Source organism: Callorhinus ursinus, unplaced genomic scaffold (assembly GCF_003265705.2).
Source record: "Callorhinus ursinus isolate GAN/ISIS: 27379988/994484 unplaced genomic scaffold, GSC_fseal_2.0 scaffold14, whole genome shotgun sequence".
In the NCBI taxonomy this organism is placed as follows: domain Eukaryota; kingdom Metazoa; phylum Chordata; class Mammalia; order Carnivora; family Otariidae; genus Callorhinus; species Callorhinus ursinus.
In genome coordinates this window covers 45,554,734-45,580,578 of record NW_027397076.1, presented here as the reverse complement: position 1 = coordinate 45,580,578, position 25,845 = coordinate 45,554,734, and the positions used below count along the sequence as shown (strand labels likewise).

General features: G+C 40.8%; 1 protein-coding gene across 16 annotated transcripts in view; it reads right to left on the bottom strand.

The window, feature by feature from the left end:
* Window positions 1–25,845, bottom strand: part of R3HDM2 (R3H domain containing 2) — a 156,466-nt gene that overhangs the window by 24,532 nt on the left and 106,089 nt on the right. For 8 of the 16 annotated variants that reach the window (XM_073900789.1, XM_073900788.1, XM_073900787.1 and 5 more), the window contains 11 exons: window positions 18,149–18,348; window positions 13,110–13,151; window positions 10,665–10,751; window positions 9,810–9,936; window positions 8,835–8,913; window positions 8,118–8,177; window positions 7,414–7,554; window positions 6,885–6,993; window positions 4,046–4,141; window positions 1,148–1,179; window positions 996–1,049 (listed from right to left, as the gene is read on the bottom strand). In XM_073900789.1, the coding sequence (XP_073756890.1) occupies window positions 996–1,049; window positions 1,148–1,179; window positions 4,046–4,141; window positions 6,885–6,993; window positions 7,414–7,554; window positions 8,118–8,177; window positions 8,835–8,913; window positions 9,810–9,936; window positions 10,665–10,751; window positions 13,110–13,151; window positions 18,149–18,313 (992 nt within the window). In that variant the 5' untranslated portion in view covers window positions 18,314–18,348. Of the gene's footprint in view, window positions 1–995; window positions 1,050–1,147; window positions 1,180–4,045; window positions 4,142–6,884; window positions 6,994–7,413; window positions 7,555–8,117; window positions 8,178–8,834; window positions 8,914–9,809; window positions 9,937–10,664; window positions 10,752–13,109; window positions 13,152–18,148; window positions 18,349–25,845 lie in introns of those variants that run through there. The other 8 variants (XM_073900786.1, XM_073900796.1, XM_073900794.1 and 5 more) reach the window with 4 other exon arrangements.

Sequence of the window (25,845 nt, the reverse complement as noted above, 5' to 3'; positions counted from 1 at the left end):
AAAATGGGAAGAATGTACTTAAAATGAGTTGGTGCCAGACAGGATCCTAATGAAGTGCTTCTCTTACCACTGCCTTCTGTAATCCTCTGGAGTGGGACTGAGAAAATCAAATGAAAGGGAGATTCTCACGACTGCTTTGTGGAACATGGAGACTATTAGGCCCGAAGAAGTTAATATAGCAGCTTTCACCCATGTCAACAGCAAGTCATGGACGGTCATAAAAAAAAAAGACGTGCTCTATGTCCATGCTAAGGCAGACAAGTGTTTTTCTGAGGCCATCTTACAGATTACATTGTCCCAAAGAGAAAACTACATAGAGATGTTTGTGTTTTTATATGTGTGTGTGCATACTATTCTTTCTTTTTAAGATTTTTATTTATTTATTTGACAGACAGAGTGAGGGAGTAAGAGAGGGAACACAAGCAGGGGGAGTGGGAGAGGGAGAAGCAGGCTTCCCGCGGAGCAGGGAGCCCGATGTGGGGCTCAATCCCAGGACCCCGGGATCATGACCTGAGCGGAAGGCAGACGCTTAACGACTGAGCCACCCAGGTGCCCCTGTACTATTCTTTCTTAAAGATATAAAACATTCCCTACGCTGGGTCAGGGATAAGCTCTTCACATCTTTCATAGATTCAGAAAAGGTAGCCAGAAGATACCCATTCTTTTACCTTGATATAAATACATGTTGAAATCCTCCCCAAATGCCCAATTCCAGCAAACTTTTGGAAAGGAGCAGTACCTATCCCAGACACACCTATCTGGTCCCCTTCACCACCTATCCACGACTTAAAATGAAATCAGCAACAACAAAAATAAAGTCATTGAACAGGAGCCATTTCTCTTTTAATGGGGAAAAATATCCAATGTTGCAAAAACCACAAGTTGAATTATTCCACAAGCAGCCATGCATGGAGCAAACTCACTCCGCTGAAAAGATTACAGCAAAATAAAATAAAAAACAAAAACAAGGAGAGATATAGATCACACAGAGGTACCTAAAAATCTGCCTTCTCTTGTGAGAGCTAGAAGAAAAGGCTTCTTTGGAGAGTCTGTTGGTTAACATCAAAGAAAAGCATCATTACAGGATTATATTAACCTCACTGACAAAGCTCAATGAGAAGCAGGGAACATGCTAAGTGGTACTAACCTGATGTCATTTAGATATCCGTTCTGGCCAGTCTAGGTGAAGGGGAGAAAACGGAAAATAACTTATAAGAAAACAGCATGGCATAACCGAAAAGGGTGTCCGTGATGCTATGAATACCCAAGGTCCTCAAACCAAGCTCACCCCCCAACAGGGAGAGAGGGAGCAGGGACAGGATGACCCACACCCACACACCCAATCTGACCTCTCACCTTTAGTGGGAAAGAGCATTCAGTGTTTTTAGCCTTCCCACAGAGTGTTTAAAAAGAGACGCTGATATGGAAAGGAGGAAGAGGAAAGTTTTAACCTATTATTTCCTTTTTAGTCCTAAATTTATTCTCTCTAGAGGTAAGCTGAGCATAATAATTGCTGTGCTTAGTCCTACAGAGTATGATCAAGGGAAGGGCAAAGGGAGACAAGAGAAAGAAATTTAGTTTTTTGGAAGTCATCCTCAGTGACTATTCCATTTCTATCCTCCACACTGGCCAAAATGAAAGACATTCTGACCTGACCTGAGACCCAAGGAGAGTAAGAAATTGGGGAAGCAGGTACTTTTCGGAGCCTAGAAAAAAGGAAAGAATTAAAAGCCCAAAACAATCCTTTTGGGGGATCATTTCCTGACAAAGCCACTGAGCTGAGTGAAGTGAGCATTATGATGCACTCCCAAGCCTTAGAAAAAGGCCCCCGGAGTGTCCAGCTGCTGAGCAGAGTGGGCTCCACAAGGAGCAGAGCCTACGTGGGGCAGCTCAGGCTCCAGAGAAGGCTGAGGTGGCAGCATTTCCATCCAAACACCCTTCTTGCCACTTCCCTTTCTTGTTGGCCTGCCTCTTCCTCCCATCCGCCCTAACCTACAGTTCCACCCTTCACCAGCTCCCTCTGCCTGGCCAGCTTCCTCTCCACAATGGAATCTCTGGATTTTGGTGGGCTTTGGCCATATTTCCTTGTCTAGATCTTCTGAGATTCCTGATGCCTCTAACACAGCAAGAGTTAGGAAGTGCTGAAATGAAAAGTGGTAAATCCGCAAGGATTTAACAAAGAATACATATATTAGTAGAGGCTTGAGAGACTAGAAATCAGGAGAAAAAAGGAGAGAAGAGCTAATTGGGATTTTGTTACAGCTGTAAACAGATATGTTCCAGTGTTGTTCCTAATTAGCCACAACACCTTATTAAAAGTTACTTGGGCTTTCAGAATACCCATGGCTTCGAGAATGGCGGGCACAGTGGGACAGTCATTCACCATGCGTGAGTAAAGCAGAGTAGCACGTCACAGAGAGCTATGCTATGATGTCACTGGTACTTCCTAATCTCAAGAGCCCAGAGCAGAGCAAGCTATGGAGAGGTGGTTTACTTTAGGGGTCAAGAGCAATGTCTCTGGAGCCAGACTCCTTTGCTTGAGTTCATGTATCAACCTAAGATTACTTAACCTTTCTATGCCTCAGTCCCTCATTTCTAAAATGAGGAAAATATCACAACCTACCTCACAGACCTAGTGTAAGGATTAAATAATTTATGCAAAATGCTAAGAACAGTGTCTGAAAGATAGTACGTAGTATATAAATGTTTGTTATTATCACCCACCAACCTGCTCTGTCCACAACTTAAGGTCATTGCTGGCCACAGCCATGTACAAGTGACCTCTCTCCTCTCATTCCACCCAACTGGTTTGCAGGTAAAGGCAGAGAACCCTCTTTGGGCTATGGTTGGATAATTTGGAGGACAGATTTTTTTCTGACTCAGAATCACAGTCTATATAACAGAAGCTAAGACGATTCCTTCTCCTTGGACTTTGGGCCAGGAGGTTTGTTGTGTATCTGTCCCCAGGGAGGATCCTTGGAACACTTGGGTCTCCTGAGACAGTGGAAGAAGTTCATAGAGGAGTTCAGTTTTCTTGAAGTCAGAGATAATATTTTTCTGAACTAGGTGATGATGGAAAGAGAAATGTATTTTTTGTCTTGCTGATGGAGGGGAGAGTGGGGAAATGAGAGGAGAGTAGTGTTCATCCAAGTATACTGATTAGAACTGGCCATCTTTTGTCTACAAAGGGAGACTGGCTCTTTTTCCTTTGTTTGTTAATTTGACTGTAAGATAGTGCTGCTATCCAGATCCTACATTTTTCCGGAGATCTATTCCTCTCTTGCTTATCTACAGCCTTTCCTGAATTTCTGCTATGCTTCTCTTTAGTCTTGTTAGGCAAAGGCCACCAAATACAGGGGTACCAAGTATATTTAATATGGCCCACAATTCTTAAGAATAAAGTTGCCTAAAATGATCATGTTTCCTTTTGGCCCACAGAGTCCATCCTATTCTAAGAAGCAAGGTAGGAAATATAGGAAGAAAGAGACTTCCTGTTCAGATAGAAACTGGAGGGAATAGTAAGTGGTACCCTCTGTGCATGTGGAATGTGGATCTCAGAGAATGGATGCCAGACCTGTGCTCTAACAACCACCAACATATCCTAAAAACGAGGCTGGCCAAACAAGACTGATGTATATAGGCTGTGTGGACACTAAGTCTTCCACTTAGAAGCAAAGATGCCTAAAATGGATAGTGGAAGTGAAAGAGGGTAAATGGGAAAAGGGATTGACAGGCAAGAGTCAGGGGCCCTTCCATAAGCCCTGCCAAAACCATTTCTATTTTCAGTCTAATCATATCTACCAAATTCAGCCATTCCATTTGTTCTCTTTGTATGCCATACAGCAAAATGTATTAAAAATAATACAAATAAAAATCTGCAGCTTCCCAGTTAGCCACATTTAATTTGAGAGACCAAACTGGGGCTGGCTGATGTTGGTTAAAAAAAGACAACAACAAAACATTTATGGAGGGTTCATTCCAATCACAGTTCCAAAGATTAAGAGCTAAAAGCTATGGGCTGACAACTCTCAGAAGCTACACTTACCTCTCGGGCAAATATTCTCTCTCGGACCCTTTGATATTCCTCCTCTCTCTCTTCTATTGACTTGCTCCTCCTTCCATCCTGCAATGGAACTCTGATCTAGATCGATGAGCAGAATTAAGCTAGTTAAGTTCTCCTCGTACTGCAAGCTCACTGCACACCAGCAAGGAAGAGAAACCGGGAGAGTTTATAGTTGCCATCAAAAAAATGGAAAAAAAAAAAGAAATAAAATTTCCAGTGTCGGACAGGTTTCACTGGGTACATCTGACCATGCAGTTTGGGAGATCAGGTTTTCTGGATGATTGGAACCTCTTCATCTCCCCTCCCCCACCCAGTGTGTCAAGAACAACTATTTATAAGGATTGGGTTGCTTCCTTATAGTAATCAGATACTAAGGATCAAGAGAATAGCCCAGGGAATAAACAACATTGCTTTGGAGGGAAAGAAAGGGATAGGAGGAAGCTAGAGAGGGAGAAGAAACAAGTATTTAGCAGAGCTGAATTTAGAGAAGAGTTTTACCGAACTAGCACCTGATATTATCCCTTCTTTACTCACTAATGCCATGGCCTGAAGACCCAAGTCACACACAGCTCAGCGAAGAGGGCCTTGGGAATGAAATCCAAGTGAAGCTAACCTAAAAGCTTAGGCGCTTTTTCTCATTGTAACTTCAGCCTTTGGAGGGAGGGAAAGAGATAGAAATCACAGAAATAGAGAAGAAAGAGAACAGAACAACACAAAGAGGAAAAGAGAAAGAAAAGGAGACTAGAACAGAAAGAAGGATGGACAGGGAAAGGAAGAGACAAATTAAGGTATGGTGGAAGGAGGAAAGAGAGAGAGAGTGATAGAAAGGGAAAAGAAGGAAATGCAGGATAGAGAACCTTAAATTCTCTGAAAACTATAGAGAGGTAACAAGGGACAGCTGGGCAGATCACCACCTCTGGCTAGCCTACCACCCCACTGTCCATCATGGTTTTTCTCTCTTGGCCTGTGAGTTGTGAGCACTGTCCCGGGTAGGGTGTACACAGTGTCCTTTTCCATACTGCTCTTGAAGGCAAGATGCTCTGAGGGAGATAGCCCATCAAATGAATGTCATCAGGTATGAAAGATTCTGACCTTCAACCCAGAGGCTCTGAAAGCTTCCGATGAAGCCACGGAGGCTGCTGCTCTAAGCTGCTCTAAGCTGCTCTAAGCTGCTCTTCCTGACCCTCACCAGAGGCAGGCATAACTTCAGGAGTATCCACTTTTGACTAGATTTAATTCTCACTAGACTTAAGAACCTAAATCCTACTAAATGTCCATTTATAAATCCCATTCCAAGAAGATATAGGACCTCAAGTGCCCCTAACACTGGTGAGCCAGTGACAGAATAGCAAGAGCATAATGGGCTTTGAGGTCCCAGGCAGAATCTCAGCTCTCCACTTCTGAGTAAAGTTATTTCAGGCAAGTAACTTAACACCTCTTAGCCTCAGTTTTCTTATATTTAAAGTGGAGCTAATAACCCCACCTACATTGGGTTGTGGAGACAATTAAAAGAGATAATGCACATAATGTGTTTAGAACAGAGTCTAGTTCAGGGAAAACACTCAATAGAAATAACAATTACTGTATTTATTATTAATATCATAGACAGAAAATGCATAAAGCCTACCCTACTATGGATCGAGCCTGAAGCTGAGAGATGAAAAGTTCATAATATGGACAGATTCCACTCCGCCCCAATGTGTCTCTAGGCCTGAATAATTCCTGATCCACAGAAAAAGGGTTTTGGGAAAATGGAGAGAAGGGCATCAGGATGGAAAGGCTCTTTCTTGTTTTTTAAATTTTGTCTTTTGTATGTTTGTTTTCAATCAAACCCAGCGTGGTTTGTCCACAAAAGGTAATGGCATTTTTCTCAAAGGGACTCCCCTCAAATACTCAAGTAGCAAGCAGGAAAAGTCCTGGTCTCAAGACCATACAATATCCCAAGAAAACTAATTTTGACTCTAGAGGTAAAATATTATTACAGTTATCATTAATTAGCAAGACTAATATTGGCTCTACCCAACAATCTTCAAACCTTAATCCTGGTTCTCTACCTAACCTCCTTTGGAGGTCAAGCAGAAGCTGGTTGGATCTAAACCCTGTATGTGGCTGGGAAAACTAATCCCTAAAAAAAAATTTACTATCTGAAGGGCAGGCTAGAAGTCAGGGCAACAGCCAGGCCCATGAGTGAAGGATGGGGCAGATTGTTCACTTCTTATTCCCACAGGAATGGATTAAAAAGGGGATACTGCCTGAGACTCCCAGCATCAAATGTCAAATTAACTCACTCACCTTGGTAGAAGGAGTTGGGAAAAGAACAAGGAGTTTGCAGAAAGGGATCAGAAACATCTTTATAAGTGGGTATATTACATCACAACTTTGCCAGTCCAAGGCTAGCCCTGAGCTAGGATAAGACAGAAGTGGGATAAAGTAGCTTTTGGTGGTTCCCAAAGAAATTCCTAACTATTAAAGAAAAAAAGAATGAAGCCGTCAGCTGAATCAAGGCTGAAGCAGGGAGGGACCTTGCTTTGTCCCAAAATGACATGAGTTAGAAGGCAGCGGCAGAACCAGGGAGTTCTAGGCCAAATGAGAAAACCCAGCAAAACTCAGCACCATGTCTCTCTGGAGCTAGGAGGGCAGCATTCAGTTCAACAAGTGTAGTCAGTCCTCAACATTAAGCCAAAGCCAACTCAGTATAACTCAATGCAATTTTCCATACTAAGATGTTTTGAATTTTCTTTATCCCACAAAAATTCTTCTCCCCTCCCAGTTTCTCTTACTGCAATCTCTCTGTATAAGCCCACCCCTTTCCATTCTTCACCTGGTTATCATCTCGGTCCATACTGGCATCATCTCTCTTGAGAATGAATCTCTGTTGAAATTCTGTATTCTTCTCATCCTTTATGTGTTCTGAGAATCTCTGTTCAGGGCTGGGGTTGGAGAGAAATGTAGAAGGAAGGAAGGAAAAAGACGCTTTTGTTAGGAAGTAGACCTCCTAATATAGCACTCTTAAATTCCACAATTTCCCTTCAGGGGATTTCTGGAGTCAGGCATCCAAAAAGTCACAATGAAATCCTCAAGGTCTATTCTTTATGCATATACATATAAGTTGTCTTCTTCTAAAGTTATACCTGTCCCATCAGTAAAGGTGAAAAGACGCCAGGGGCTAGTCTTCACAAAACACCAGTGCCTCTAAAATCTATCTCCAAGTCCTCACGAAGCATAGGAATTGATAACATAACCCTCCACACTGTCTCCTCCCCAGAAAGGGGTATCTTGATCCTACACCTTCCTCTTCACCCCATAGGCTATCCCAGGGAAGTCTCCCAATCTGTGATTTCCTCCCTTACATTCTTGTGTTACTGGTTTTGTTGATGATGACAGCTTTTCCAGTTTGATCAACATTGTGGTCCATCCCAAAATAGGCAGCTACCCGGTGTAATAGCATCCGGTGATATGAGGTCATCTGAGGGAACTTCTTGAACTGGTTACTGAAGGGAAAGCAGGGGGAAAAGTGAAATAAGGACAAACAGCAGCAATAATAGCCAATTGTAATTTTTCTTTTAAGTGTCTAAAGTGGAGAATTTCTTAGGAGAAACAGACATGTTATAAGGAAGATAGATCCTTACTCAAATGGGAACCAAAAAGGTTCTCTCAGCTTCTTTATCTATAGCATTTTATAGATCACTCTGATGCACTACCCTCATTTAAGACTATTCCTTAAGCTCTAGGTCTCCCCCACCTGGATGATATTCTACAAAGAAAAAAGGGAGAAATTTAAGAATAACTAAATATGGGACAAGGGCTAGCTAGCTGCTAAAAAGATATCAATTATTTTCAACTCTAGTCTATGCAATAACTTAAAAACCTCAGTTCGTCACATATACTTTTTAATACATTCTGATCATTTCTCAACTCCTTTTGGTTCCCAGTGAGTAACTACTTCAAAATTCAGACTTTAAGGGAAATAAGAGGAATATCCTAAAATTGTACCTGAATTTCTTTTCAGTGCCCCCTCCCACCTCTAAATGTGCATTTCATTCAAGTGACTTACTTGTTGTCATTAATAAATTCCAGAATCTCCTGTTCTAATTTTAGCAGCATCATTCTGTCCCTGTTTAAAAAAGATTAAAACAAAACAAAACAAAAAGCAGCCCTCCCATAGACATTAAAAGCATTGAAACCTGCACACTACAGAAGCTGAAGGGGGGGATAGATCCAAACCCCAATAGCGGACAAAAACACAAAGGCTGCTGAGCCTCACTGGCCTGTCTTACATTACTTTAAAAAAGAAGAACAATCAAGTATACATTTTGCCTCTAAGGCAGGATTAGCTCCTAATCATGTACTTTGTTTTCCTTATCAGAAACCTAATTCTGTTGGCAGCCATATTCATTTAAAAACATACTTTATACTTATAATAAATCTAATCAGTACATTCCATCTGTTTATATAATTTTAAAACAATTATGATTTAGCTTATGTATATAACAATTATTTTTCCTTCTATGCTTTTAAATGGTACTCCCAAGACTTTATATTTGTCTCTGCATTCTCCTTCCATAGATTTTTCTTAGCTCTTCTGAAAGCAGACACCTCAACAAGAAGGTACTCTGAATCCCTCACAGAATATAAAACTACACTAGAGGGAAATAGTGGTCGGGGGTGGGCATCATAGATTTGAATAATGGAAAAATCCTGAGAAACTACTTGTCCTTTTAGGTATCCTGCTGGGCCCTCCTATCCCCTTTCCATCAAATAATGTTTTTACCTTGGGTTCTTTTTCAGTGTATTTACAAGAAATTCATGTAGGTCTATTCCAGTGGAGTCTGTATATTCTTGGCTGGAGTCTAGAACCAACACAACAAAAGAAATTTAAAATAAACGAAACTGCCTTGCATGAAATCTAATCCCAAGCAGAAACCCACAACCCAATCAGGAGAGATCACAGCAAAGTAAAATCAAACTTCAGGGGTTTTAGCTTAAAAACCAGAATGACACTTGATTTGCCAGGTCCCTTTCCCCTGCCAGATTCCCCATGACAGTGATGGAAGGTAGAATCTGGGTCATAGTGCTGTATTACACTGAGAAGCTACCTTACCATAATTAAGTATTTGCTGAATGTCTTGACCAAAGCAAAGCAGATTTTATTCAAGTTAAGGAAAATAAATTCCAGGTAAGAGCAGTAGGAACTGAATTTTCGAGAATCTCAGCAAACAGGTTCAAATGTTGATTATTTATTATTGATTTATAAAATCTTAATCCCAAGGTTGCCTTTTTTCCCCTCAACTATAATTTTTATTGACCAGGTCTTTTTGCTACCAGCCCAAGAGTTTAAAACCAAGGAGAACTTAATAATTAGATGCAAATCTGATTAAAAAAAATCACTCCCAGCATCCCAAAACCAAAATATAAATGGTATATGGAGGATCTGCTACTAGTGGTGATTCATGTCACTACTTATTCCAGAGCAGAAATAAAATCAGAATTAACTACAATGTCCTTTTATAGGTAGTGCCAATGTTAACTGAATAGCTCTCTGCAGCATCTGAGCCTCTAAGGCAGGATTAGCTAAAGCATCAAACAAAGTAACCTAGTCAGGCACCTCCCCAAGCAACCATGAAGTCAGCAGCACACTACAAACTGTTGATCCAGTACGGTCAGTGGGTGCCAGGCTCCAAGATGGAAGAAAAGGGCACTGTAGAGCCAGACCCCAGGACACATGAGAGGTGGGGAAAGTTCTCACCTCTAGAAAGCATCTTCCTTGGGACCTTTTCTTTGTTTTTGTCCTTGTCTTCCTTTTCAGAGACATCCTTTGTGGATTTTTCTTCCTCCTTGTCAGAGGGGCAGCTGATGTGCAACTGAATTATATCCTTGGATAAGGGGAAGGAGGAACACAATCAAAGGGGAAAGAGGAACACAATCAAAGGGGAAAGGGGATTTTAATTCTCCCACAGGATTTTACTCTCCCTCGAAATCTCAAAAAAGGGAAATCTTGGGTGGCAGAATTCTCTTACAGAAGAGAGTATTTTTTTTTAAAGATTTTATTTGACAGAGAGAGACAAAGCAAGAGAGGGAACACAAGCAGGGGGAGTGGGAGAGGGAGAAGCAGGCTTCCCGTGGAGCAGGGAGCCCGACACGGGGCTCGGTCAGGACCTGAGCCGAAGGCAGATGATTAACGACTGAGCCACCCAGGTGCCCCAAGAAGAGAGTATTTTGTTAATTAAATTGTTTAAGCTTTTGTTCTACCAAAAGGGTAGAAGGCCAAGCCTTTTCTGCCAACAATCACAACCACTATATGGAGAGCTCAAGTTACACTGGCTGTTCTTGGCATAGGAACTGGATGGAAATGGTTCTAACCGCCAGAGGGAAGTGCGGGTGGGAAAACAAGATTCAGCCCTGGGCTCTCCTTGTCTGCATCATCCCGGGTGGTCCAAGTGTGAAGACCTATACTTCATGCTTTCACCCATGCCCTGCTTTACACTTGTTTTGAAGTTCCTTCTACCCTGATTTCCAAGCCTAATGTTGATGCTGTGGTTGTTAGGGTTAGGGTTAGGGTTAGCCAAACTCAAAAGTTATACTACTCTGATAAAGGACCTACCTGGGTTTCTAGTGACCCATCAGCAAATGGGGCAGAGGACTCCTCACACACTGCCAGGCTGCGCACCAACTTCAGCTTGGAATTAGACTGAAAAAAAAAAAAAAAGCACAAATATATACATTCCCTTGGTGGACATTCAGAAAGCTGCTTTTCGCTGAATGAAGGGTATCCTCTTTGGCTCTGTTAGTTGCTGCTTCCATTAAGTAGGGTTTTTGTGTTCTTTTTTTTCCCCCAAAGAGGACTTACTCACCAGTTCCTGATTTACTTCAAAGATAATTTCCCTACTTACATTAGTAAAGATAAAAACAAAATGGCTACTTTGAACAGATGACAGGAAAACCACTTCATTTAGCTCCTCCCCCTTTCTCTAGCCCATGTTCCAATTGCAGACCCAGAAGTTTACTGAAAATTCACAGTTGCAGAGCTTAGTAGACACTGGATTTAAGAGCCAGAAGTCCTAGCTTCAACTCCTGCTTTTATGCTCATGAGCTATGGGAGACCGTGAGCAAATTACCTGACCTCTCTGGGTCTCTGTTTTTCCTCAATAAAATGGGGACAAAAACACTTATAGGATGACTTGTGACAATTAGGTGACATAAAGAATATAAACATACATATCATAAATAGTGCCTAGAGCACAGTAGACAATAAATGCTAAATGACTCTAAACCTGAGGTGGCAAGAGTATGGAAAGAAGTGTCTAAGAAAAGAGTAAAGAGAAAGAAAACTTCCTAACATTTGGGATTTAATGTGATAAGAAGCTAATACACTTGGTTTACTTTTGCTGGCTGCAGAATACCAAAAAAATCTGAAATCCACTTTGTAAATCATTGCTCTCCTAGGGATCCCCAAAGCCAAAAATTATAGAAATCTACCTATAAACATTTACTAAGAGTTCTTATAATAAAATCAAGATTTGCTGTGAATACAACAGCATAAAACATGGCATGTGTTCCTGGTTGGGCAGTATAGTATAAGAACTCGCAAGTCTGAAGAACCGACTTCCTGTGGAGCCCTGCCACTTACTAGTGAATATCATGTCAAGTTCACTCCGTCTCTATAAACCCAAGTTTCCTCATCTGTAAAATGGACACAATAACTGCCTATTATCTCAAAAAGTTTGGGTGGAAGTGAAATAGAAGTGAACACCCTCTGTTGTGAACTTTAACATCAAGCCCATCACCGAGGATTAGGCCATGTCAGGCAAGACACAGAGTCAATTTATCTGATGTTGTGGTCTTCTTCAAACCCAGGCCATATACTGGCTGAGCCACCCCCAAATTCTGCCATTGTCTTTTGGGGGGAATGGGGTAGACCTCCTTAATAATTACTCTGGTGACAACTGTTCTCACTGCAAGAAAGGCTTAATATTTTACTGTTCCCCCAACTAAAATTAAAAAACCATCACACACTAACACATATAGTCCTCCCTGATAACACTGCTTAAAATAATCTGTGATGTGCTAATTTTATCATAAAATGATTAAAAACAAAATCCTCCTCCTCCTCCCTGCCTCTAAAAAGTAACCCCACCACCACCAAAAAAGGCTTTATTTTTAGGATGTCCAAAAGTGTTGAGTCATTTCTACTAATGGGGCAGGATTTATAAAGGATAAATGAGAAAAAAATGTTGGAGGAAAAGAAAACACTCATATAGTACTCCTAGAGAAACCAGAAGTGAACAGAGAATCGGGCTTTACAGCAGAACCAGTACCAATTTGCTCAGGCTTTGTGAGAGGCTCTGGCTGGGTATCAGAAATAGACTGTGACTGAACTAGAAATAGTAGAGAAAAATACAACCAAACCTTCTAATAGGAAATGTGTGCGTGTGCATACATTCACAATGAGAGCATAAAGGGCAGGCAGATTATATACAAACTCTGCTTGTATATAATCCAAATAAATTAGATATTAGTGATAAGTCCATTTGTGAAACACATTACTAATAACAGTAGAAAAGAAGGTATAGTAGTCCCCCCTTATCCCCCGGGATACTTTCCAGGACCCCCAGCAGATGCCCTGCCTTAAACTATGGATAGTACCAAACCCTATATGTACTGTTTTTTCCTATACACACATACATAAGATAAAGTTTAATTTATAAATTAAGCACAGTAGGAGATTAACAACAATAAAATAGAACAGTTAATAATACTGTAATAAAACTTATATAAATGTGGTCTCTCTCTCTCAAAATATCTTAATGCACTGTACTCCCTTTTCTTCTTGGGATGATGTGAGATGATTAAATGCCTACGTGATGAGGTGAAGTGAGGTGAACGATGTAGGCACTGTGAAGCAGCGTTAGGCTACTACTGACCTGACGATATGTCAAAAGGAGGATCATCCGCTCCTGGACTGTGGCTGACTAGGAGTAAGTGAAACCATGGAAAGCGAAACCTCAGATAAGTGTGGGGGACTACTGTGTATAGAAAGGGCTCTCACCTTGGCTCTTTTCCTGGCATGACCATGGTTGGATGTCCGCCTCTGTCAGAAGGGGATTAGAAAATATTAAAGGTGTAGAAAATCAACATTTAGGTTAAAAACAATACAAGTTTACAAAGAAAAAACACTAACTGTAAAACCATTACAATAGATAAACTATGATGAGACCCACTTGGTGTGGTTGTCTCCCCTTTGCTACAACTCTAGTAACTGTGACACAGAAGGGACCACAGGCCACCTACATACAAATCACCACTTACTGTGAAGAAAATGAATAGGAAGACACTAACTGGTTGGCCTACTTCATAGGTTAATAAAAATTACTTTTGGATAGACCATGGAATCCTCTCCTGATTAGGTGGTTTCTGGAAATGTCACTACCATAGCATGACAGAGTGTTTTTACCCAAGCATGACCACAGGAGCCTATTTAACCCATAATGTACATGCAATATGGCCCTTAATCATCACTTATATTAACATCTTTATAGGATAACATGTTCAGAGTTCTAACTTGAGAGACCCAAAGCACCTGTCCCTGTGGCTGCTGGTATGGAATGAAGACTCTTCTTGCCAAATGCCTCCTTCCCTGAAGATGAGAATTCTCCCACTTCTAAGCTCCTGGTGGTGGCTCTTATAGCCTGTCTGGGACAGGATAAAAATAAGGGAGCGTGGAAGATATGGACCAGACTTCCACAGCGAGGGGAGGGTAAAAAGAGAGGGTAAGGAGCAGAATAGAAGCTGAAGAAGATGAAGAATGAAGGCCTGTGGTAAGATAAGGGAAGAAACAACTAATTCACTGATAGGATTTCTGAACAGCTGAGAAGTCAAAATGGGGGCTTTGGGGAAGAAGTGGTGTAGGGTTTTGTATGGGAGGAAGCACCTGGGGCTTCTCAGATGTCTGGAATGGAACTCACTGCCCACTCAGGTGGGGAGAGATCTGAGGTTGGTGGGTGGGGAAGGGGAAACAAGACAGAAACAGAGTACCAGCATGGTCCTGAGTAGGTGAGGATTTCTCTTTCCTTTGTCCTCTTCACTAGTTACCAAACACCACCACCACAATGCAAAATGGAGAACTGGGAAGGTGGATAAGAGTGAGAAATGACGATGGATCTGGTCAATCAATGTAAGAGATGTTAGAGTAAGGAAGAGCCATAGTCTGGGAATATGAAACAGTATTTGTCACTGTTTTTTCAAAAAGGTAGTAACATACACAGAACACAAACATTCAGGAGGTGTAATGGGGGTACATACAACACAAAGTCTCCTTTCATATCTGTCCCCCAGTTACCTGGTTCTCTCCTAGAGGATCAGGTAGTACTGACTTTCTTATAATCTTTCCATAGATCTTTTATGAATATATATAAGCTTATTGTACATATGTACATTCAGGGTTTTTTTTTTTTTTTTTTTTTTAAAAAAACCAAACAGATGGGGGTGCCTGGGTGGCTCAGTCAGTTAAGCATCTGCCTTCGGTTCAGGTCATGATCTCAGTATCCTGGGATCGAGCCCCAGGTCGGGCTCTCTGCTCAGTGGAGAGTCTGCTCCTCCCCTCTGCTTGTGCTCTCTCTCTCTCAAATAAATAAATAAATCTTAAAAAAAAAAAAAAGTAAGACATATATTGTACACACCCTGCCTTTAAACTTTTTTTCATGGATATTATTCTACAGAAGATCTACCATTTTTCTTAATGTCTAATATGGTATTCTACTCTGGCTGTACTATCATTTATTTTACCAGTCCCTTAAACTCTATCATTTAGGATGTATCTGATCTTTTGTTAGTATAAACAATGCCTCAATGACCATATCATTAAGTATATCTACAAATACAGTTTATCTGTAGTCCATTAAAAATTTTTTAAATTTAATTTTTAATAAATTATTGCCAAATTGCCCTTCAAAGAGGTTACACCAATTTATAGCCCTACAAGCAATTTATGAATCTGCTTATTTCCCAGAATGGATAGTTTTCATGTAATAGTCAAACACATACTGAAAGTCTAATATGTACCAGGCACCATGCTAACTACTGGAGAATACAGAGATTAAAAAACACCTTGTCCAAAAGGGACTCATAATCCTGTTGGAGAAGACAGACAAATAGACAACTACAATACAGTATGTTAAGTGCATTACAGAAGTAGCCATGCAGTGCTACAGGAGCACACAGCACAAGTGTCTAACCCAGACCAGCAACTCACAAACTCATACATTCACAGATACTGAGTGCCTGCAAAGAACTGCGTCGGGCTTTCGAGATACAATGGTGAGCCCAAACTGACCTAAATCCTGGGCCTCACTGAGCTTATAATTCTGTGGAGACAGAGACAGACATTACTCAAAGAACTATACAGGGTAGACCTGCAATGGGTAAGTAAGGTTGTCAAGGAAGGCTTCCTAGAGAAAGACACATCTGAACTGAGTTTTGAAGGATGAACAGGTATCAGGCAGATGTTGACAAGGGAGGTTCAGGGGTTGGGGGAAGCCAAGGAAAGAATACCAAGGAAGGCACTCTAGGCAGAGAAAGCATGTACAAAAGCATGCTTTCTCCAAACTTTTCAGCTCTTATTTGTAACAAGGACCAAGGAATCAGATAATGCTGAAGCACAGGATGCCAGAGGCGGATGACTGGCAGGCAAGGGACTAGGTCACAATATGTCATGCTGACAAATTTGGGTCTTAGCCTAGGACAATGGAGACACATAGCAAGTTTGAAGAGAATGAATGTAATCAGATCTTTATTTCATGGCCATATTTCTAAAGCAGTATGGAAGATGAATCCAAAAGGATCACAAGTTTAAAGGCAGAAAGCCCAGCTAGGAGGTCATACCCAACTGGTATGGGTTGGTTGAAGGACCCCCCCCCCAAGTTCAGTAGGTCAGGGTTAATTTGCCCATTCTAAACTGAATCTCAGAACCTGCCTTTTATAGTACTGTTTCCATGTGAAAGATGTTCTGAGTTCTAATTGCTGATTCTAAGAATATGTCTCACATAGTGTAAGTAAGGAAAGTCCCCTTTCTGCAAACTTTCCAGCTCCAATTCATAACAAGCCCTCCCTTGACCGCATCAGTAAGATCCCCAGGGAGACTTCCAGGGTATGGGTTGAGGGGGGGGGAAGGTAGGAGAAAGAGCAGAATGTTTAGTGTTGTTGAAGGGGCACATGATCTGTGGAGCGGAGAGGGCTTCTGAAGGGTGGGACACTACTAAAGACTTTGTAGAAGGAGCAGGAGCTCCAGTAGATGGCAGCAGCAGCTTCCCCTGCTCTAGAAGCTGCAAAAAGTCAGAGGCAGACTCCCCTTCCAATCTCCCACATGACCTATTTGTATATACAGGTGAAGACACTCTAGAACTGAGTGTCCGTAAGGTGTATAACACCTATATACAGCCTGTCTTTTCTCCTTATCTTCAAGGAGTACACACCCAACAGGAGTTTAGAACACCACTTCAAATAGTCTCCTGAGAACAACTTGGACCCAAAAGTTCATTTAATTATCATCTTCCATATAACATGACAGCACATAATTAAACATTCATCACTTAATCTGTCCTGAGGATTTAAAATTCATTATTGGTATCAGTCGAGGCTGAAGTATAGCTGGAACAGTGGCAGACTGTCTCTACAAACTCTAGAAGGAGGGGCGAGGAATGACAACTCACATGCAAAGGATAACGGAAAGAAAAGCAGGCAGTACAGAGATCTGGCAAACTGTAAGAGGAAAGACAGTAGAAAAGCAGGCAGCCAGAGAACAAAATATTTCAGAGAGCTGTCTGATTTTAATTTGTCCCTTTATGTTGTTGCTGTTTTAATCTTTTAAGAAGAAAAGGCCTAGATGAATTGGGCTGTCAGGAGAAATGATGCTTCAACTTTCTAAACCGTCAAAAATGTTGCCGCTGGGGCACCTGGGTGGCTCAGTCGTTAAGTGTCTGCCTTCGGCTCAGGTCATGATCCCGGGGTCCTGGGATTGAGCCCCGCATCAGGCTCCCTGCTCTGTGGGAAGCCTGCTTCTCCCTCTCCCACTCCCCCTGCTTGTGTTCCCTCTCTGGCTGTGTCTCTCTCTGTCAAATAAATAAATAAAATCTTAAAAAAAGGGCGCCTGGGTGGCTCAGTTGGTTAAGCGACTGCCTTCGGCTCAGATCATGATCCTGGAGTCCCGGGATCGAGTCCCGCATCGGGCTCCCTGCTCAGCGGGGAGTCTGCTTCTCCCTCTGACCCTCTTCCCTCTCGTGCTCTCTATCTCTCATTCTCTCTCTCTCAAATAAATAAACAAAAATTAAAAAAAAAAAAATCTTAAAAAAAAAATGCTGCTGCCACTGCTTTTTAAACTAACTTACTATGGTTAGTCTATCTCCTAAGCATGGAAGAATGACCAGTCTAACCCTTGGGCATGAAGGAAAGGATTTACATAATTTGGGTCTGGGTAACAGAAGACACTAGCAGTGACCACAGAGAAGAGAGGGACTGGAACAGGTAAACCAGAGGAGGTTCAGAGTGTGAGCTGCCTGGGTACCAAAGAGGAGCTCTGGAGGAAGCTCACCTGGCCACCTACTGCCATCAAATCTGCACTGCACTATGAATTTGGATGGAAAACAACATGGCAACCAAAGAGTGAAATTCCTCTCACTCACTTACCAAGTGGCAAATTCAGAGATTATTTCTGACCCAGAAAATGCTGACTGCTTTAACACAACCACGATATGAATTTAACACCGTGTGTAAAGCCAGGCAGCTGAAGTTTTAAGAATTTATTGTATGAGCCATATTATGACTTGTTAAATATGTGTTTGTATACAATTCATTTTTTGATAGTTAAAAAATATCAAATGTAGCAAGGTCCAAATGGATTAGGAAATTACTATCTTCTCTAGACTTCACTAGGGACTCTACGACAAAAAGGGAAGGAGATAGTTCTTGAAAGCTGAAAACTGGGCTTTTAGGGAGAATCAAGTGACTGGCTTCTTACAGATTCCCAATGCCAATTACGATGACATTTCTATTCAGGTATAATGAGTGTGCATATGATGCACTTCTAATCCTTACCTGTGTCTCCTGACGCAAACCAGTATCTTCGCTCTCTTTCTCAGTTTCTTCCTTACTTGGAGTCTTAGATATAAACTTGTTTTTATTTACCGATTCTTCCACCAGTTTTTTTTCTGATTCTTTCATTATTTCCAGGGTCTCTTGAGTAGTGTTACTGTTAGACATCTTCTTCAAAATAATACAGTAGCCTCTATGGACTCCTAAAGAAAACATCAAATGCATTAAACAGGAGTTTATTTATCCATACTTCACATACACACAAGATTTGCATTTCACATACTAGTCTGCAGCAGCCACCCTGTAACGTACAGAAGAGTCCTTGGATAAATGCTGACCCAGGATTGACTGACTGACTGATTGACTGATTTCTTTTTTTTTTAAAGCTTTATTGAGGTAGTGGCCCCTGGCTGGCTCAGTCAGTGGAGTGTGCGACTCTTGATCTTGGGGTTGTAAGTTCAAGCCCCATGTTAGATGTAGAGATTACTTAAAAATAAAATCTTTTTAAAAAAACAAAAAAATTATAGGGGTGCCTGGGTGGCTCAGTTGTTGAGCGTCTGCCTTCGGCTCAGGTCATGATCCCAGTATCCTGGGACAGAGCCCTCATCGGGCTCCCTGCTCCTCGGTAAGCCTGCTTCTCCCTCTCCCACTCCCCCTGCTTGTGTTCCCTCTCTGTGTCTCTCTGTTAAATAAAGAAATAAAATCTTTAAAAAAATAATAAACGCTTTATTGAGGTAAAGCTGACATACAATAAATTGCATATATTTAAAATGTACAAATTTGATGAATTATGAAACATGCACACATCTGTGAAACCATCATCACAAGATAGTGAGCACATTCATCACCCCAAAAGTTTCCTCCTGCTCCTTTGTAAGCCCTTCCTCCCCTCTCCACCATCCCAACCTACCACTGATTTGCTTTCTGTCACTACGGATTAGTTCGCATTCGCTAGCATTTTACATCATACATATCTGGATTCTTGGTAATTATTTTGAGATTCACCAGGATCCAGTTCTAAAGCAAGGTAGTATGAGTCCTCTTAGCACTTTATTTGCCCTCCCTCATTTCCTACAGAAATTTGCTTACATTTTCAGTGTGAGCACCAGACTTTCTCCAGAAAGAAGTAAAGTATCTTATAAAGCTCTATTCACCACCAGAGAGGACCACTCTCCTTTCCCAAGGGAGAACTTCCACAGCTACCACAAACCACAACAATGTTACCAACTTTAAGTGTCTCCCCCATCAAAAGGCAACAAAATCAGATGATGGTTATAGACTCTTAAATTCTTTCCTTTATCTTAAGCAATGAAGAAGTAAGAGAACTCGGCATTCAGCTATCCTTCAGAAAGACTGGGTCTCTCCCTGAAGGAAAAGAGAATCTTTGCTTTGTTATTCACTATTTAGGTTCAATCACTCTACTGCCTCCCAATGATGCAGAACTTCTGTACTCCAGGGGTAGCCAGCTCTTTATCACTTACTCTGGATACCTGGAAAATCCTGTAATGAAGTGAACACAGTACTCCAAGCACACACTCAGAAGCAGAAGTTTGTAGAGGTTTTCCTTCCATAGATTACAGACTGTCCTTCAATCCTGAATACTTCTCTTTCCCTCCTTTACAAAGATAAGACTAGAAACCCTCCCAGACATCATATTTATTTCATGTGGCCCTAGAAACTGAGCCAAATGAACAAATAACAATGATTCAAGAAAACTGTCACACCAGCCATTTTTTCCTCCTTCAAATCAGTTTAAACTATAAGACCCTGAACGCTCCTTAAGAAGCACAGGTAATCTCATCCTAGCATAAATTAGTCTATAAGATTACTGCTTTGTTCACCTGGTGGTGACTTGTGCAGCTGCCTAGACACTTAGTTTGCATAGGGCTAGATAAAGGCCCTTTAAAAGACCAGAGAGTCATTCATATAATCATAATCATACACTTGAATTTAAGATGACAAATACTGGAAGAAACTGACTACACAAGAAAATGGCCAATATTCTGTTTTTTAATTAACTGTATCTAGTACCTAGAGGATTCTATAAAAGAGTTATAACCTATGGACCTTATGGATCTTTGGCTGTACATGGAGACTGCATATACACATATATTTATTTTTTCTCCCATAGGTAAATCAAGCACCCATTCTCTTCAGTTTGAAGTGTAATAAAACTCAGCACATGCCTTTTCCATATCTCTTAGCTGGGAAACATCAATAGAGATCAGAATTGTAAGGGTTCTTAAGTACGCCTTCATGCAATCCCACCTTCCTCCGCCACCATCTCCCCACATCAAAACTCCATTCTGGAACTTCCTCAGAGGGGCCTGCAAGCCTCTCCTAGAAAACTCCTGGCAAGGGATCATCCCACTACTTTTTAAATAGTCTTATTACTACAGAGTTGCTCCCTATAATAAGCTATGTACTGTTTCAATCTTGATGCTAAATCTGCTGTTGAGTCACACAAAATTAAGTTTACGTCTTTTACCACATAATAGACCTTCAGTATTTTTCTTTTTCAGGCTTAAATACCCTCAAACAAATTTCTCTGTCAGAAAGAGAATGTGAGGGCTGCCAAATGGGGAAATTGGATGAAGATGGTCAAAAAGGTACCAGCTTCGAGTTAGAAGACAAATAAGTACTGGGGTTGCAATGTACAACATGATGACTATACTTAATGCTGCTGTATGGTATATTTGAAAGTTGCTAAGAGAGTAGATCCTAAAAGTTCTCATCCCAAGGAGAAAACTTTTTTGTAGCTATATAAGGAGATGAATGTTAACTAAACTTATTGTGGTAATCATTTCCTTTTTTAAGATTTTATTTATTTATTTATTTATTTACTTACTTACTTACTTACTTGCTTACTTACTTATTTGTCAGAGCAAGAGACAGAGAAATAGAGAACACAAGCAGGGGGAGCATCAGGCAGAGGGAGAAAGAAGCAGGCTCCCCGCTGAGCAGAGAGCCCGATGCGGGACCCGATCACAGGTACCTAGGATCATGACCTGAGCTGAAGGCAGACGCTTAACTGACTGAGTCACCCAGGCGTCCCTGTGGTAATCATTCTCAGTATATATGTATGTCAAGTCATTATGTAGTACACCTTAAACTTACACAGAGCTATATATTAATTATATCTCAATTAAAAAAAGGGAAAAATAAAAAAAATTTTAAAAAAGGGGAAGGTGATACGGAAAAATATAAAGCATCTGGGTGTTTCTTTTTCCAGGTCTGCATTACCAAACAGATATATTTCTTCAAATCAGAATGACAACTTTGCAGCTCCTTTTCACACATAAGTCAGAAAAGGCTCAACTATCTGGATATCTAGACTAATTTCACAGTGTCTAAACACTGTTTCTCAGCCAAAGCACTAAGGGAAAAATTAAACAAAAAAAGGTCTTTCATAACAGCCACCTGTGGAATATGGTCACATATTCCAACTGCAGTTTTAAGGAGCTACATGGTTTCCTTCATTCACTGAGAAACAGAAAAACTTGAGTTTTAGATTCTTAAAAACCCTCAGGAAACAGACAGCAATTAATGATGCATCCACTTTTAAGAAATTTGACAGGCATTTCCACTGAGAGACTACCAGTCTCTTAAAGGCTGTGTAAAATAAAGTAATTCTTACTCCAAGGAAAACACAATAGCAGAAGAAAAGGTACTCTAGCACACTACCCAAATCTCCCCTTTCTTCCACACATAACAATCTAGCCCAGATTTTCTTTTGGTGTTTGCCTTCATCTAAGGACACATGATCAGGGAAAGTGACCCTATTCCTGAGTCCTAGAAGGTGGATCCTAATTAGCTAGATCAATCATGGTAATTCTCTTTCCTTTTTGTGACTGATTTAGGAAGGGACAAACGACTCAATCATCACCAGTGAAATATGAGAGGACTTTGTGACGTGAATAGCTTCAAAGAAAGGGTATTCACTCTGTTAAAAAAAAAAATGTGGGGTGCCTGGGTGGCTCAGTCATTAAGCGTCTGCCTTCAGCTCAGGTCATGATCCCAGGGTCCTGGGATCGAGCCCTACTCCGGGCTCCCTGATCGGCTGGGAGCCTGCTTCTCCCTTTCCTGCTCCCCATGCTTGTGTTCCCTCTCTAACTGTCTCTCTCTGTCAAATAAATAAATAAAATCTTAAAAAAAAAAAAAGCCACTAGAAAAAAAATGGTTGTTATCTTTTCCTGAAGGTAGTCTTGTGTACAGATGATGCCTGGATTGCAATATTCTATCAACTCATGGAGGATGGTGGAGCAGAGAAAATAAGCCTGGATCCCTGATGCTTGCTATGAGGCGGACTGAATTAGTCAACCTGGATCCTCCTAGCTCTGTACCTCTTGTTATGTGAGGTCATAAATCCTATTATCATTTAAGCTATTTTGAGTTTACTGTTCCTTCTAGCCAAAAGCATCCTGAGATAATCAGAAAGGGTATGTGAAGAGAGGGACTATCTGGACCAGACAGACAAGCCTAGCTTTAGAAGTAGAAATAACTGACAGAGAGCGAGATGGTATTAGCTAAAATTTCTGGAGTGCTTACACTGTGTCAGGCACTATCCTAAAGTGTTTTATGTATCTCATTTAATCTTACATCAATCCTATTAGATATATATTTTATTATAATCACTATTTTATAGATAAGTAAGCTGGGGTACAGAGCAATTACATAATTTCAGGTCATACACCTGGTACATGGCAGAGCAGGACTTAAAGCCAGGAAATATGGCTCTAGCACTTGCTTTATTAACCTTTATGCAATACTTCCACTCATTAAGGGGACAGATGTTCAAAGACTGGGCAGAAAATGGAAAGTCTACCAAAGATATAAAGGAATCATGGAATTCATAATTGGAAGGGGACTCAGAAGCTTTCTCATTTAGCTTCATCCTTCTATATCCATAATCCTCCTCAATCAGGTTCTTGAATCATCAATAACTCTGAAAAATGACTGTCCTGACCCTGTTTGTATACATCTAGTGAAGGGAAGTCTTCTCCTCCATATTACAAACCTTTTTTTCAGGGGAAATTATAAAGAGGTGATACCTTCTGGTTACTTCCTGACACTGGCCCCAGTTCAGTTCTCTGCGTAAGTCATAAAGAATAAGCTTAATCTCCCTTCCATGTCAGCCCCTTACAGGAGACAACTTTGTCTTACTTCTTTCTCTAAACACTCCCAGCTTCCTAAGTCAGGTCTTCAAATCCCATATTTCGTCACCATTTTGCTTCTAGGATAAAAGAAGCTATCCTCAAGTTAACAAAGGCTGGTTATGAGAGGTCAGAGTGTTACTATTCAGAGTCAAGATCCACTGGAAGATACACTGAGCTCAAAATCGTATTTCTTGAGCTGAGGCTCTCTTTTGTTCTACAAAATAACCTTTAACTAATATTGCCAGTCCTGCAATCCTAAGTAGAAGTCTCTCCTTTCTCTTGGGGCAAAAAATTCCTGGAAACAAATTTTTCAATGCAAAAAGTGAAGGTTCCAGGTGAGGGACAAGACAAAGACAATTCATTAACTGAAAAAAAAGTTTTAAGGAGCAAGAATAAAGCTAGTAGAGGGTAAAAAGCAGAGAAGTAATTTCCATTCTTCACGGTTTCTTTGGTATAGAGAGGAAATGAAGGGCTTGAGGCAGTCAGAAGAAAAAAGGAACTATTTCACATGTAACTTGACTAGAACAAAAAGCAAAGACATTAACATCCCAGGAGAGCCAAGATATGCGCTTCCCTACAACCTATTTGTGCACATCGTACATTTCATCCAGGCAAACAGCACAACTTTAAGGGAGAATGTCTCCTGAGGACACTCAGTGGCTCAAAGCTGCACAGAGGGGACTGCCAGAGGTGGGGGGCAAGGAGAGGGAGTGAGGAAATAGGATGATACAGGGGAGGATGACTGGGAGCCAAGATTTGGCAATTTTTTCAGGGAGAATACTAGATATTCCCCATAAATTTTTGACTGCCAAGGTAAGTACCTTCCAGAGCACAGTGAAATTATATATCCTTCCATCAACTCATAAACAACTTTTTAGGCATGAGGCCAAAAAGAATATATTATATAGGGGACACTCAGAGACAGAAGGGCATTTTCTCCCTTTCATACAATGGCCAAGTAGAAAGAAGACAATAGCTAAAGTCCAAAAATTCTGACCTACCCGTGGCAAAATTCCTGTAAACTTACCAGTCCTCTGCCAATTTGTATAGCAAGAGTAAATGACTCCCAATTGAAAAAATATATTTTTTAAACTGTTTAAAATCTAGAGGCTCAGGAGAATAGATAAATTGCCGTATGTTCATAGAATACTATGCTATAATAAAAAATGATGAACTTTTGGCGTTTGCCTTCTTCTGAGGACACATGATCAGAGAAAGTGACCCTATCCTGAGCCCTAGGAGGTGGACCTTAATTAGGTACACCAATTATGGTAATTGTGTCTTTTCTCTGACTGATTTGAGAAGAGACAAGTGATCTGATCATTATCAGAGAGACTAGGGGACTTTGCTGGGTATATATTGAAATACACAAAAACATAGATGGATCTCAAAACTACTATGGTAAGTAAAAGGAAGCAGAACTCCCTTAAAAAAATACATAATTCCAGGGCGCCTGGGTGGCTCAGTCATTAAGTGTCTGCCTTCAACTCAGGTCATGATCCTAGGGTCCTGGGATTGAGCCCCACATCAGGCTCCCCGCTTGGCGGGAAGCCTGCTTCTCCCTCTCCCACTCCCGCTGCTTGTGTTCCCTCTCTTGCTGTGTCTCTCTCTGTCAAATAAATAAATAAAATCTTAAAAAAAAAAACCAACGTAATTCCATTTATATGAAGTTAATGGACAGGTAAAACTAAACTACAATGATTTAAATCAGGAAATGCTTGCTTGGGATTTGGGGATAAAATATGGGTATAAGGGATCCTTCTGTGATGGAAATATTCTATCTTGTTGGGGGATGTGGTTACATGGGTGTATGCAACTGTCAAAGCTTATTAACTGAATGCTTAAGATCTGTGCATTTTATTGTATGTTATTTAAACACACACACATACAAACACACACAAACCATACACACAAATGCTCTTAGGAGTCAAGACAATGGGGACAAAACATCCTTATAGTTAAAATGGCAGGGTAAAAACAAAATAAGTCTGCACTCATGTATGGCAAGTCTATTCCTACATTATTTGACTGGAGTTGGGAGAAAAGGAAAAAGCACTAATGTTTACTGAGCATAATTATGAACCTGGTGCTTTATGCACTTCAACTCATATTCACCAAAAGTAGTTAATCACCTTGCCCAAGGTCATACCACTACTAAATAACAGAACCAGATAAAAACTCTGGTGTTGTCTGATTCCAAAGTCTACATTCTTTTTTTGACTCTGGTTTATTGTTCCTACACATTACTTTATTTAATCCAAACAAAATCTTTTGTCAGGGCATTTTTCAGATGAAGAAACTAAAGGTCAGGGACGCCTGGGTGGCTCAGTCAGTTACGCATCTGCCTTTGGCTCAGGTCATGATCCCAGGGTCCTGGGATTGAGTCCCACATCGGGCTCCTTGCTCAGTGGGGAGCCTGCTTCTCCCTCTGCCTGCCACTCCCCCTGCTTGTGTTCCCTCTCTCACTGTCTCTCTGTCAAATAAATAAAATGAAAGAAAGAAAAGAAAGAAAGAAAAGAAAAGAAAGAAAGAAAGAAAGAAAGA